The sequence below is a fragment of the Mirounga leonina genome, unplaced genomic scaffold (assembly GCF_011800145.1).
Source record: "Mirounga leonina isolate KUSES-001 unplaced genomic scaffold, KU_Mleo_1.0 Mir_92, whole genome shotgun sequence".
NCBI lineage: Eukaryota > Metazoa > Chordata > Mammalia > Carnivora > Phocidae > Mirounga > Mirounga leonina.
In genome coordinates this window covers 14,542,360-14,555,689 of record NW_023270852.1, presented here as the reverse complement: position 1 = coordinate 14,555,689, position 13,330 = coordinate 14,542,360, and the positions used below count along the sequence as shown (strand labels likewise).

At 45.2% G+C, this 13,330-nt stretch overlaps 1 protein-coding gene across 4 annotated transcripts in view; it reads left to right on the top strand.

Annotated features, from left to right (window-relative positions):
- P4HA3 (prolyl 4-hydroxylase subunit alpha 3) overlaps positions 1–13,330 on the top strand; it is a 40,633-nt gene that overhangs the window by 15,611 nt on the left and 11,692 nt on the right. For all 4 annotated transcript variants that reach the window (XM_034995052.1, XM_034995049.1, XM_034995048.1 and 1 more), the window contains 4 exons: positions 4,574–4,625; positions 6,597–6,760; positions 7,002–7,178; positions 11,969–12,033. In XM_034995052.1, coding sequence (XP_034850943.1) covers positions 4,574–4,625; positions 6,597–6,760; positions 7,002–7,178; positions 11,969–12,033 — 458 coding nt within the window. The remainder of the gene's footprint in view (positions 1–4,573; positions 4,626–6,596; positions 6,761–7,001; positions 7,179–11,968; positions 12,034–13,330) is intronic.

Genomic DNA, 13,330 nt, shown 5'->3' with positions numbered 1-13,330 from the left:
GTCTTTGTTGTAAAACTTTCCAGGGTGCTCTTCCTAATGCGCCTGCTCAATTGCTCCATATTAAAGGTGAAATAGAAACACTGTGGTACAACAAACGGCAAGATGAAATTGAATTTTAAGAGAGGAAGAAAATGGAGGATTGACATGGAGACTAGGAGAAGATAAACTAAAGCAGCTTACCCTGAGAGAGATTTTTATTTTTATTTTTTATTTTTTTTATTTTTATTTTATTTTTATTTATTTTTTTAAAAAAGATTATTTATTTATTTATTAGAGAGTGAGCAGGAGAGAAACAGCATGAGAGGGGAGAGGGTCAGAGGCAGAAGCAGGCTCCCCGCTGAGCCGGGAGCCCAATGTGGGACTCGATCCCAGGACCCTGGGATCATGACCTGAGCTGAAGGCAGTCGCTTAACCAACTGAGCCACCCAGGCGCCCTATTTTTATTTTTTTAAAGATTTTATTTATTTATCTGACAGAGAGAGATAGCGAGAAAGGGAACACAAGCAGGGGGAGTAGGAGAGGGAGAAGCAGGCTTCCCGCTGAGCAGGAAGCCTGATGCGGGGGGCTCAATCCCAGGACCTTGGGATCATGACCTGACCCGAAGGCAGATGCTTAATGACTGAGCCACCCAGGCGCCCCCTGAGAGAGATTTTTAAATGCAGCACCTGATTATGGGTTTTGGCTTTTTTCCCCTGTGATGACTTAGGTTTCTCCTCTGCTCACTGGTAGACTCTCCCTTTCCACAATTATGCTTTGTCTGGTAAATTTTATTCATCTCACAAGGCATAGCTCAAATGTCACCTACTTTGTGAAGCCTTCCTTAATTCTCCTCAGACTTCTCCGACTCCTTTGTGCTCTTACAGCACATTTTTTTTACGTGACAGTACTAGAACACATCAGGCATTGTCTCATAGACAGTTACGGTCCCCTTTTTAAGCCTTGTAAATTTGAGATAGATGTCCCTCCATGGACCTTTCGTTATCATATACAATATATGATATATATAATTATTTATGCCAGGAAAATATTAAAATATGTAATATATATCATGTAATATATAATACTGTATATTATATAATAGTTTTTCATGATATATTTTAGTAAAAAATTATTTCAGTCATTGTTAACGAAAGACGGTTGTGCAGTGATTAAACCACAGGCTCTGAAGTCAGACTGACCTGGGTTCAAATCTGTGACAATTTGGGCATTTTACTTAACCTCCCTGGACCTCAATTTTATTATTTTTAAAGGGGGAATAATAATGATGCTGTTAGGAAGTGGGGGGAGGAAGGGAGATAATTCTTCTTGAATCTTCTGAGTTCTTGGCTGAGACCTCCCTATAAATAAAAAACAGATTAACAAGAGGAAAAATAAACAGAAGTTTATTACACGCATACCTCCTGTATACATGGGAGATGGGGCTGGGCTATGAGGAACTCTTTGAAGTGTCCTAAGCCGCCACCTTAAATACCATTTCCAGCTAAAGACAATAGAAAAAGAGGTGTGGGGGGAGGCCAATTTTGGGGGGGTGACCAGGAAATGCAAACAAGGTTGTTCGCAGATTTAAGTGAGCTTTCTTCATTGATAAGATTCTCCTGTGATTCAAGGGGTGCCTGGGTGGTGTAGTGAGGTTGACTCTTGGTTTCAGCTCAGGTAGTGATCTCAGGGTCGTGAGATTGAGCCCTGTGTCGGGCTCCACGCTGGGTGTGGAGTCTGCTTGAGACTCTCTCTGCACCTCCCTCTGCCCCTCCCCCTCCCACATGCGCACGCACGCTCTCTCTCTCTTTCTCTCTAAAATAAATAAATATACCTTAAGAAAAAAAAAAAAGATTCTCTTATGATTCAGAGTCATCCTTCTTTTCCAGGTACATGGAGGGAGACGCTCCTACAAATGGAGGGTTCCCTTATAAATGTAAATTTCTGTCACAAAAGGGTAACTTCTCTGGTTTTCAGAGCTTCTCCCATGTCTGCCATTTCTCAAAATAATTAGCTCGAAATCCTTGTGCCAAAGAGGCATATTTTGGGATGGCCTATTCTGCTCCCCTTCAATGCTCACCTCAAAGGGTTGTCATGAGGATTAAATGAGCTAATACATGTAAAGCCCTTAACACCATTCATGACATGTGCACTCAACAAATGTAAGCTATTATTATATTATACACTACAGGCGTAGGTTTGCCTTTTGCATGTAACATTATTTAGTGTACATATTTCCAAAGAAATTTAACTGGGACAGCAAAAGTAATTTTGTTCTTTTTTTTTTTTTTTAAGATTTTATTCATTTATTTGAGAAAGAGAGAGAGAGCAGGTGGAGGGACAGAGGGAGAGGGAGAAGCAGACTCCCCACTGAGTAGGGAGCCCGATGTGGGGTTCGATCCCAGGACCCTGGGATCATGACCTGAGCCGAGGGCAGACGCTTAACCAACCGAGTCACTCAGGCACCCCAAAAGTAACTTTGTTCTTGATAAAATGTAATTTTATCTCATGAAAGAGCCCTTGAGTTTTAAAAATATGTAAAGTTGTATTTTAGCTCTCTTCATCTCAGAAGATTTTGAAAAGCTATAACCTTGAGTTCATAATCTGACATTATAAGATATCAATACAGTACTTAACTATGCCTCTGTTAAGTATGGAACAGAATAACTAATGGTATTAAATAAGTGCAAACAATCTATGTCCAGGTCATCTGTGATGTAGCTTCTAGGTGGAATGAAATGCAGCTATTAAAAATGCTCTTTCTCTTGCATACCCACATTCATGGCAGCACTATTCACAGCAGCCAAGAGGTAGAAGCAACCCCAAGTGTCCACTGAGGGATGAATAGGTAAACAGAATGTGGTCTATACATACAAGGGACTAATATTCAGCCTTAAAGAAGAAGGAAATTCTAGGGGCGCCTGGGTGGCTCAGTCAGTTAAGCATCTGCCTTTGGCTTAGGTCATGGTCTTGGGGTTCTGGGATTGAGCCCCGTGTCGGGCTCCCTGCTCAGCAGGGAGTCTGCTTCTCCTTCTCCCTCTCCCTCTCCCTCTATGCGCGCTCTCTCTCTCAAATAAATAAATAAATAAATAAATAAATAAATAAATAAATAAAATCTTAAAAAGAAAAGGAAATTCTGATACATGCTACAACATAGATGAACCTTGAGGACATTATGCTAAATAAAATAAACCAGTCATAAAAAGACAAATACTGTATGATTGCACTTATATGAAGTATCTAGAGGAATCAAATTTATAGAGACAGAAAGTAGAATGATGGTTGCCAGGGGCTGAAGGAAGGGGGCAATTGAGAGTCGTTTGTTGGGTACAAAGTTTCAGATTTGCAAGATGGAAAAATTCTTGGGATTGGCTGCACAACAATGTGAATATAGTTAACATTACTGAACCATACACTTAGAAATGGTTAAGATGGTAAATTTATGTTAGGGTTTTTTTTTTTTTAAGATCTATGTGTACATTTGAGAGAGAGAGAGAAAGAGTACAGAGGGGCAGAGAGAGATGGAGAGAATCTCAAGCAAATCCCATGCTGAGTATGGAGCCCCACGCAGGGCTCAATTTCTCGACCATGAGATCACGACCTGAGCGGAACCATGAGTTGGACACTTAACCGATTGTGCCACCCAGGCGCCCCTATGTTGTGTGTTTTTTACCACAGTTAAAATATGCCCTCTCTGAAGACTATGATATAAAAAGTCCGCCTGCTAACAATGTAGAGTGAAACAATCAGGATATGGAAATGTGTAACAAATACGACTGTTCACTATGTACACTCTGAGTCATCTAAAGTGCTGGAGCCCCTGGGTTTCAGCAGAGCATTTCTTTTTCCCGTTTCTCAGGTTTCATAGTGTGCTTCTTGTTGCTTTTATCCTTAAGCATGAATTTTTAACATGCAAAAATGAAATGACCAGAAGGAAATACAATTCTATCAGTTCATCATTCCTTGGCGCCCAGGGCAGGATGGCAGCCCACCTACAATGGGTTCTGTTCCTCAGTTTGTCTGGAAAGCCCCTGTGTACTTCTGAGCTTGTGTAGCTCAAGGTCGAATGGTGGTGGCAGGGAGAGGTCATTACTATGCAGTGGGAATGTTTCAGGTTTCGTTCTTCTTTGCCTCCCTCTCACTACCTTAGTCGACTCTAGGAAGGACTGAGCCTGGAGAACAAATTGTATTTTTACTAGGGCTTTTATAGTTCCATGTTAAGCTTAATAATTAAGTATACCGAAATAACAACACCCTGCAGTTATGTGGTTTTGCATGCTTTAAGATTTGAGGGCACTTTACGAAAGTTTATTTTCATTTATTTTTCTACCTTCCCCGGTAAGGGTGGGAATGAGTCATTTGTAAATGAGGACACTGAGGAGACTTGAGTTGCATTAGGGCTGCAAATCCTGAATTAGGACTGAGAACTTCTACATTTCTAGTCTGCTGCTCATTTCAATGAGTCTTATTGTCTCCTGGTGGTAAGAGTATTTTATAGTTTTTTGTTTTTTGTTTGAATCCATTTAATGATTTGGTCAAAGGAGATATCCTCAGTGTAGTTAACTCCTCCTTTCCTTTCTTTCTTTTTGTTTTATAGGCCGGCAATGTTTCGTATGCCCTCAGCCTCTCCCGAGAGTTTCTCCTCTACAGTATGTAATGATAGAAGATGAATGAGCCACAGCGCTGATTTACTGGGAAATCCCTTCTGCTCCTGGCCCTTAATCCCTGCAAGGACAAGACAGCCATGTGTTTTTATTTCTCTAATTTTATAATCCAAGCCACATTTCTAATTTTGGATCAAATCTTTCTTAGCTATTGATCAGTGCATCAGGGGGAAGTTTTTTGGTCTGTGGGAAAATGCTAAGAAGGTATCAACCTGTCCCTTTGCTCTTCCACTCCCAGCCGGGGAAAAAGGCCAGGACCAGGGGAGGGGTGTGTGTGTGGCAAATGAGATCAGTGAGAGCTGTGCGTGCAAGGAGAGTGATTCTGTGGGATGACTGATTTTGGCTGTTTCCACAGAGATAGCAGCTCTTCCCTTTAAACCAGAGCTCACGTGGCTGACAAGCACCCTGCTCAGTTAGTGCGGGGTTCAGCTTCGACGCTCCTCCCGGGGCACGTCACCAGAGTTAAATGGGAGGGAGATTTCCTAGCTTAGCTCTCTGCTTGGATATTTTTAGTGAAAATTTTGGTGGAAGCTGGCTTCCCAGGTTTTCCTTTAATAAGATACTGAGATACTAAGGTAAGTAAATAATCACTATGATATTTTAATATAAAGTATTTCACAGAGGACTTCACAGTTGTATCGCTTTTTACTGAATCCATTTAGTAACATTATTCCAGTCTGATAATTGGGCAAGCAGTAGGATGTGGAAGTAGCCAAATGATCTGGAAACATGTGGGCAATTACTACAGGCAAAATGATAACCCAGCCCTTCTCTCTTTCTTTATGTTTGCTCTGTTAAAATCTCTACCTGTCCCAGAGAACCCAAACCATGCGCAGTTATAGGTGGAGTAGGACACAGCAAATTGGGATTACCAGCTCCATTTCTGGCTCTGCAGTATTTTCACTGGGGTTTTGGGCTCACTGCTTCTATTCTCCCAAACTTCATTTTGCCTCTTGTTACAAAAAGGATGGTAACTTCTGTCCCCTCTTTTGCCAGAGTGGTGGTGGTGGTGGTCGTGGTAGTTAAGAGGCACACTGAGCTCCTCAGAGAAAGATGCTTTGGGAGCATTAGAACAATCCAGCATGTCCTTCTGAGAGGCACTGAAACTCAGGACAGAGGCTAGCAGACCATGGGGAGCTGCTAGCCCAGGGGCATCTTACAGCCACAGGGGGCACCAACAGGTGGGCACAGATAAGACACAAGACAACCCAGGCTAGAACCAAAGTCTAGAACCCCTCCGTCTCATACTGCACTGTTCTGTATGTAGGCCAGTTAGGAATTTTGAAGGATCTTGTAGATTGGGGAATGGATTAGCTTTCACTGCTCCAGCGAAGAATAGGTTGGGTCTCTCTGCTATAGGCTTTGGCTCTCTGGACTTCTCTTTCATAGCATTTACGGGTTTCATTGTGAGTAGTTATTTAATGTAGCTTTTCTCCATTAGGCTCTAAACTCTGGGAGGTTAGCCTCTAGCACAGTATCCAGTACATGGTAGATGTTCCCTGAAGATGTATTGAATGGGTAAATGAAGGCAGGAAGGCAGGAAGGAAGGAAGGAAGGAAGAAGGAAGGAAGGAAAGAAGGAAGGAAGGAAAGAAGGCAGGAAGGAAGGAAGGAAAGAAGGAAGGAAGGGGTGAAGCTTCTTCCCGATACATGAAACTTACCATCACGGTATCCTAGAGCTGCCATCCTTATGATCCCTTGGTCTAACAGTGTTCAGTACCACTTTCCTTCCCAAAGTCCTTTGCACCCTCAGATCTACCGGGCCTAACTCAGTCTTTTTTAATACCAGGTACTCTTCTGGGAGTGAGGGCCTTACCATCCTCCTGTGCATGGACATGGCAGCTTTTCATGGTGTCCAGTGGCTGGTCGTGTGTGACCAGGAAGCTATAGGAAAACTTGAGAAAACAGAGACCATTGTTTGTTCATCTGTATTATTCCTTGCTCTGATTTCTTCCAGGCCCAGATAATAAGAGGATGGCCAGGAATGTGTTGAAATACGAAAAGCTTTTGGCAGAGAGCCCCAACCAGGTGGTAGCTGAGGCTGTTATCCAGAGGCCCAACGTACCCCACTTGCAGACCAGAGACACCTACGAGGGGTTATGTCAGACCCTGGGATCCCAGGTAGGATTCCTCAGGGAAAGAGAAAGGGGGAACAGGCGTAGCTAGAGAAAGAAAAGGTTGCATTGGAACGACGTGAGGGGAAAAGGCCGATGCGTTAGAAACATAAAGCTCATTTGGACAGCATCAGACTGATCACATTCTCCATCTCCCGCATGCCAGTTTTTTTATGTCGTAGTTCTCTACACTGGCTTCTGCTCCTAGACCCTTCATCTCTCATGCTGATTCTAGGCTTTTTTTCCAGCCTACTCACTACCAGATCCCTAGCCTCTACTGTTCATATGAGACAAATTCGAGCCCCTACCTGCAGCTCCAGCCCGTCCGGAAGGAGGTCATCCACCTGGAGCCCTATGTTGTTCTCTACCATGACTTTGTCAGTGACGTGGAGGCTCAGAAAATTAGAGGGCTTGCAGAACCGTGGGTGAGTGTCCCCAAAGCCTGCCAAAACTTCTCTTTGTGTCATCACATGCCTGGGGTTCAGGAATGTGAGAACAGGCAGCCTGAACAACTGTACACTTTATCAATCCAGGAATTCAAAATGCCAACCATTCCATGAAACGAATCAATGGTAAAAAAAAAAAAAAAATCACAGTAGTCATTGCTTTTGGAGGGAGGGGACTGGCTGGGGAAGGGAACAAGGGCATTTGCTGGGGGGTTGAAAATGTGCTCTCAATATCTTGTTTTAGGGACGTGGAGTACACAGCTGTGTGCATTTGTGAAAATTCAGCAAATCATACACTTGAGATCTGTGCATATCATTATATGTAAATTTAACCTAAAAAAATCAAAAGGACCCCCTCCTCCCCAATGTCAGTCATTCCACATAATGGGTAGAATTTTTTTTTTAAAGAGTGAAATGATGGACCAGGAGTGATATCCTAGTGCAGATTTACAGGATTACCGAGTGGAAAGATTATCTAGTTTAGCTAGATTATTTTGTTAAGGAGGAAACAGAGGCCCAGAGAGGGGAAGGGACTTGATGAAGGGCAGGCGTGTAGCTGTAGCCAGACCTGGAACTCAGCGGTCCGTCGATGGCTGTTCTGTTCCTCTGCCTTCTCGTGGCAGCTAACGTAGGCTAGATTATGGTCAGTAACAAACAGCCCCCGAGTCTCAGACACAACAACAACAAAGGTTTGTTTCTTACTTACACCACGTGCCTGTCTTGGCTGGCTGCAGCTGGGGGGCAGAACTGTCTTCACTTGGAGACCCAGCCTGACAGAGCCACCTACGTCTGGGACACCTCCAGCCTCAGAGGAGACAGAAAAGACAGAGATGGCCAACTGCTAGCTGGCTCCTAAAGCTCCTGCTTCTGCCCCTGTTTCATCGGTTGAGGCAAAGCATGGGGCCACCACCGCAGTCAACAGGGAGAGTGTGTCTAATGCTTCTGCAGGGAGGGCTCCCCCAGCCGTGGCGCCGACCTTGATGTCAAGGGGGAGAGGACATTTAATCCTCCCCCTGGAAGGGTGGCAACTATTTAGAAAAATAACACAGACTACCTCATCGTTATAAGCATGCTGCCTCTTTGAATGGCTGTCTCAGAATTCCTTATGTCATCGTGCGTGCCCTCGATGGTGCCCTGTTCATCCAGGTGGTCGTTTGGCCCCCTGTCAACGGAACCGAGCCTGCTGTGCGCCAGACGCTGCACCGGGGGTGGGACATTTGCAGAGATTTAGCGTTGGCCCTTTCCCTTTAGGAGCTCACAGCATAACGGGGGAAACGGGTATATACACTACACTGTGCAGGGCACCGTGCTACGGCGGCCTCCAAAAGTGAGCCTTCCTGTGAGGGAAAGGCAGATGGGTAAAGAGAGGACGGGAAAACAGAGGAGGCGTCCCTGCGGATGTGAAATTCATCAGAGTAACAAGGTGGCCAAGGGTATGGCAGGAAGACGGAACAATACGTGCAAGGACCCCACAGGCGGTGTGTTCAGAGAGTGGGGTGGAGCTTGCTGGCGCAAGCGTGCGAGGGATGGGCTAGGAGGTGATCCGAGATGAGGCCAGACGGTGAGATACCATCAGGAAGTGCCTAGGTATAGTGCTGGGGAGCTTGGGTTTGATCCCAGAGGCTGGGGGTGGGGTGGGGGTGGGGGGAGCTCTTGGACAGTTTAAACGGCAGATTGGCACGATCAGGCCTGTTGATTTTAAGGAAGATTCTGACTAGCAGACATGGATCGGAGGGATAAGAGTAGCAAGAGTCATCTCATCCAGGAGCCCCTCCAGTGAAGTCTGGAATCTTTGTGCAGTATTTGAGAGCATTAAGCTCCGCCGGTCAGTTGGAACAAAGTATCTTCAATAGCTTCGGCATCTCAGTGAGCCAGCGGCAGTATCTGGCCAGCAGGTGCTTCTTCCTTAGAACGACTGGGCTGGCGCCTGGGTGGCTCAGTTGGTTGGGCGACTGCCTTCGGCTCAGGTCATGATCCTGGAGCCCCCGGATCGAGTCCCGCATCGGGCTCCCTGCTCGGCAGGGAGTCTGCTTCTCTGTCTGACCCTCCCCCTTCTCATGTGCTCTCTCTCATTCTCTCTCTCTCAAATAAATAAATAAAAAATCTTAAAAAAAAAAAAAAAAGAACGACTGGACTGTTGCGGTAGCAGGACAGGCAGCCCTCCCAGCAGTCCGGCCTGGCCAGGTCGGCTGTTTGGCAGGCAAAGACTTCGCCACTCTCCCTCTTCCCAGAGGCTGATGTGGAGGCGCCGATCCCTGTCTGGTCTTCGGCTCTGCCGGGAATAAGCCTCGGCTTATAGGGTAGGCCTGCCGCATGGAAACTAAATTCAACCCAAGCCACTGAAGCCTCTCCTGAGCCTTGAATTTACTTCATCTGTGTCCCATCCCAAACACTGCTCTCTTGTCACTTGTCCTTCCATCCACATCCTACCCATTCGTGAAGACTCTGTGGAAGCCTCATGCCTCCCTTTGCCCACTAGCCCTGTCACTCTCCACTTTCGTGGGTACTTTCAGTAGGAACATCTTCTTCAGAGCACTTTTTGGGGCCACGTACAAGAACCTCTCTCTTTTTTGAACTCAAAGCTTTTGTCATCAGTTGTCTATATTTGATTTTTTTTTTCATTTATTCTGCCATTTTTGTGCTGTCTAGTATCACTCGTTGTTTCGGGGGTATCATCCTGTCTCCTCAACTAGACTATAATCTAGGAGGGCTCATAGGCCGTCCTTGAAATGCCTAGCCCTGCATTATGCCCATTGCAGCCAGACTACTTTTTAAAAGGTTGCAGCTGACCACGCCAAGCCCTTGCTTTAAACTCTTGAATGGGTCACTTGAATGTTATAAAGCTCCTTGGCCTGCTGCTGCTGACCCCTCCACAGCATGTGCCCCTTGCGCTCGACGCCCCAGCCACACTAAACAACTTGCATCGCCACGAACGGGCCACGCTCCCCCTAACCCCTGCGCACATACTCTTCTCTCTACGTCACTCTCCCCTTGGTCTCTTTTCACCTGTATGATTCCAGTTGTCATTTGGGTATCCTGGGAAGACTTCCTGTCCCTCATAAGGGACTAGATGCTCCTTTGTAATATTCTCTTAGTGCCCTGTACTTGTCCATTATGGCCCCATTGCATGACTTACGTCTGCTCCATATTCTGTATTTCCAATGCCTAGCGTGGTACTCAGCACAGAGAACAACCAATAAATATTTGTCCCCAAAAGTGAATGACTTGCTGGTGTACAATAAATAATTGTTAAAGGAATTAAGTGCAAGGTGGCTCCTTAATGGGGACAGGGATAGAATGGAGATTCCCTAGGATTTTTCTTTAAACCACTGATGTTACCCTAGAAGAACATAAGGCAGCAACTCCTCTAAGAATCTCTCCTCTCTCCTACACAAGGAGCCCAGGGGAGGATGCTGGGTGAAGGACTAGACAGGCATTATCAGTCACCCACTGATGCCCTGCATCCTGATATCATAGAAGGATAGGCTGGAAGGAACGCCAAGAAGGCGTTGTTCACATACTGCATTTTATAGCTGAGGAAACGGGTTCAAGGAAACAAAGACTTTTCCAAAGTTGTCTTCCTGGTTTAGCAGCAGGAATAATAATATTACAGAAGCCTCCAAGAAGGGAAAGGGTGTGTGTCTTGTGCAGTTCATTGCTCTGCTCTGACTGCATGTGAAGTGCCAGGGCTGGGTCATTAAGCACAGGACTCTGGTTCATTCATTCATTCATTTGTTCCTTTCACCAATATTGCGCACCTACTCCCTTCCAGGCCTTCTCTGGACTCTAGGGACACCGACAAAAGACTTGCCCTCATGGAGTTGACATTCTGATGACAGATGCAGAAGTAGACACATCCTTATGTAAATCTTTCTCTTTCTGTCCCTGGTACAGTGCTTTTGCAGTTAGAAACCACTTTATTTAAAAAGAATTTAAAATTCATATCTAGACATTCAGAACAAAATAGAAACATTTAGTTAAATTAGTGACATTGAACCTGTTTGGGATTTTTTTCCCCACATAATGAAGGCAGTTGCAGCAAAACAGATTTTGATTCTTTTTTTTTTTTTTTTTAAGATTTTATTTATTTATTTGACAGAGAGAGAGACAGTGAGAGAAGGAACACAAGCAGGGGGAGTGGGAGAGGGAGAAGCAGGCCTCCCGCGGAGCAGGGAGCCCGAAGTGGGTCTTGATCCCAGGACCCTGGGACCATGACCTGAGCCCAAGGCAGCCACTTAACCGACTGAGCCACCCAGGCGCCCCCAGATTTTGATTCTTAATAAGAAAGGGCTTTGTCGGAATTGTTCAGGGGAGCAGGCTACCTCTGAGGGTGGAGAGTTTCCTCGTTGGAGGTGTTCATTTAATATGACAAACACTAAGTGCTTACCGTAGGCCAGGCCCTGTGCCACGAGGATACAAAGCTGAGTGAGAAACAGCCCCTGTTCTGACAGAACTCACAGTCTCAGATGCAAAAGGGATTCAAATATCACTTTATTTCAGTTCAGCAAGCTTTTTTTGAGTGCTTACTGTCTACCAGACATGCCGCTAAAGGTTATTTTCGGCTCAGATTTTTTGGTCACTTATTATCTTTTGTTTTTGAGATCGATAGCTATCACTAAATTCGTAGCATGTGCAAAATACTTGAAATTAGGGAGGAACTGGCGATTGTTAGGTTTACTTTGAAGAGGGGGGCATGTCTATGGAAATGGCCGAGTCCTTCCCTTCACATCGTCCTTGATGCCCACTTTCTCTTACGTCCTCCACATCAGCTACAGAGGTCTGTGGTGGCATCAGGGGAGAAGCAGTTGCCGGTGGAGTACCGAATCAGCAAAAGGTAAGAGGCGTCCTTCCTTGGCAGGGACTCTGGTCATACTTGCTGCCTGCCCTTGGGCCTGTGGCACAGCTGACTGAAGGTCAGCAACAGCCATCCAGAGATGCTGCTAGAGAATCCATAGTTCATGTTTCTACCTGTACATGCTTGTTGAGAGGGAGAAATTTCCACTCCTCTCACCCAAGGCCCTTTCACAGGTTGTTATAGGGTCTGAGGACTTAACTAGGAGGCCCTTAGGAAAAGACTTAACAAAGCTTTTAGGCCAGGAACCAGAAATTAGGTGTGGAGATGTTCTCCTAGCCAGGATTGCTTTTCCGGAGAATTCAGTTCTGTTCCCATTTGGAATTTGACTTTATAAAGTTCCATTCCTGCCTCCTGACTCATATTCGAAGCATGACATGCCAACATTCAGGCAAGAAGGGTGGCCAGAATCTCTGGACCTGGCTTTTAGAGAGGCAGATTCAGCTGTGAAAGCCCAGCTTTATCCTCTCCCCTCAACTCCTGCCCCCACCCCCTTGCAGTCCTTGATTTGTATTGTAAAGACAGGATTTATGATGAGTAAGAGAATGAGTCCCCATCAGAGCCATGGGAGGCAGTGACAACAGCATCTCTGGGGAGAGGCCAGACCTCAGGCTGAGTGGATAGTTTTGTTGTCTGGGAAGTGAGGTGAATAATGAAAGCTTTGATTCAGAATCATTTGGCTTAACCTTAACTTCTTTGGTCTGGTACATTTAGGGACCTTTCATACTAGTAGTTATTCTCTAAACTTTGGAAGGTCCATATGGCCTCACTTTATTGCTTTTCTAACCTTTCTGACATTGTGGTGTCAAAGAGAAAAATCTGACCTTCTACTTAGATTCATTGCTTTTAAGGGAGTAGGTGGTATTCTCTTTACTTTTCAGGTGAAGAAGCTGACACCCTCGCTGCCTCCTCTTCTTTCCCTACCATCACTCTGTATGCCTTTGAATTTTGGTTCTGTCCTCACAACTTCACTGGAACTGATCCTTCAAAGGTCATCAGTGGACTTCTGGTCACCAAATCACTTTCCTGTCCATGAACCTTCACTGACTATCTACCACCCACAAAGACCAGTTTTATGACCATGGTGTCCTCAGCTTTTTACAACAGGTCCTGAACATACTTTTCCAGCCTTGTCTCCCATTACTTCTTTCATAGACCAAATGCTCCTACACTTACACAGACTGTATATTGTTATAACTCCATGTCTGTGTTTATACTGTTTCTTCAGCCAGCCTTCCTTCCTTCCTTCCTTCCTTCCTTCCTTCCTTCCTTCCTTCCT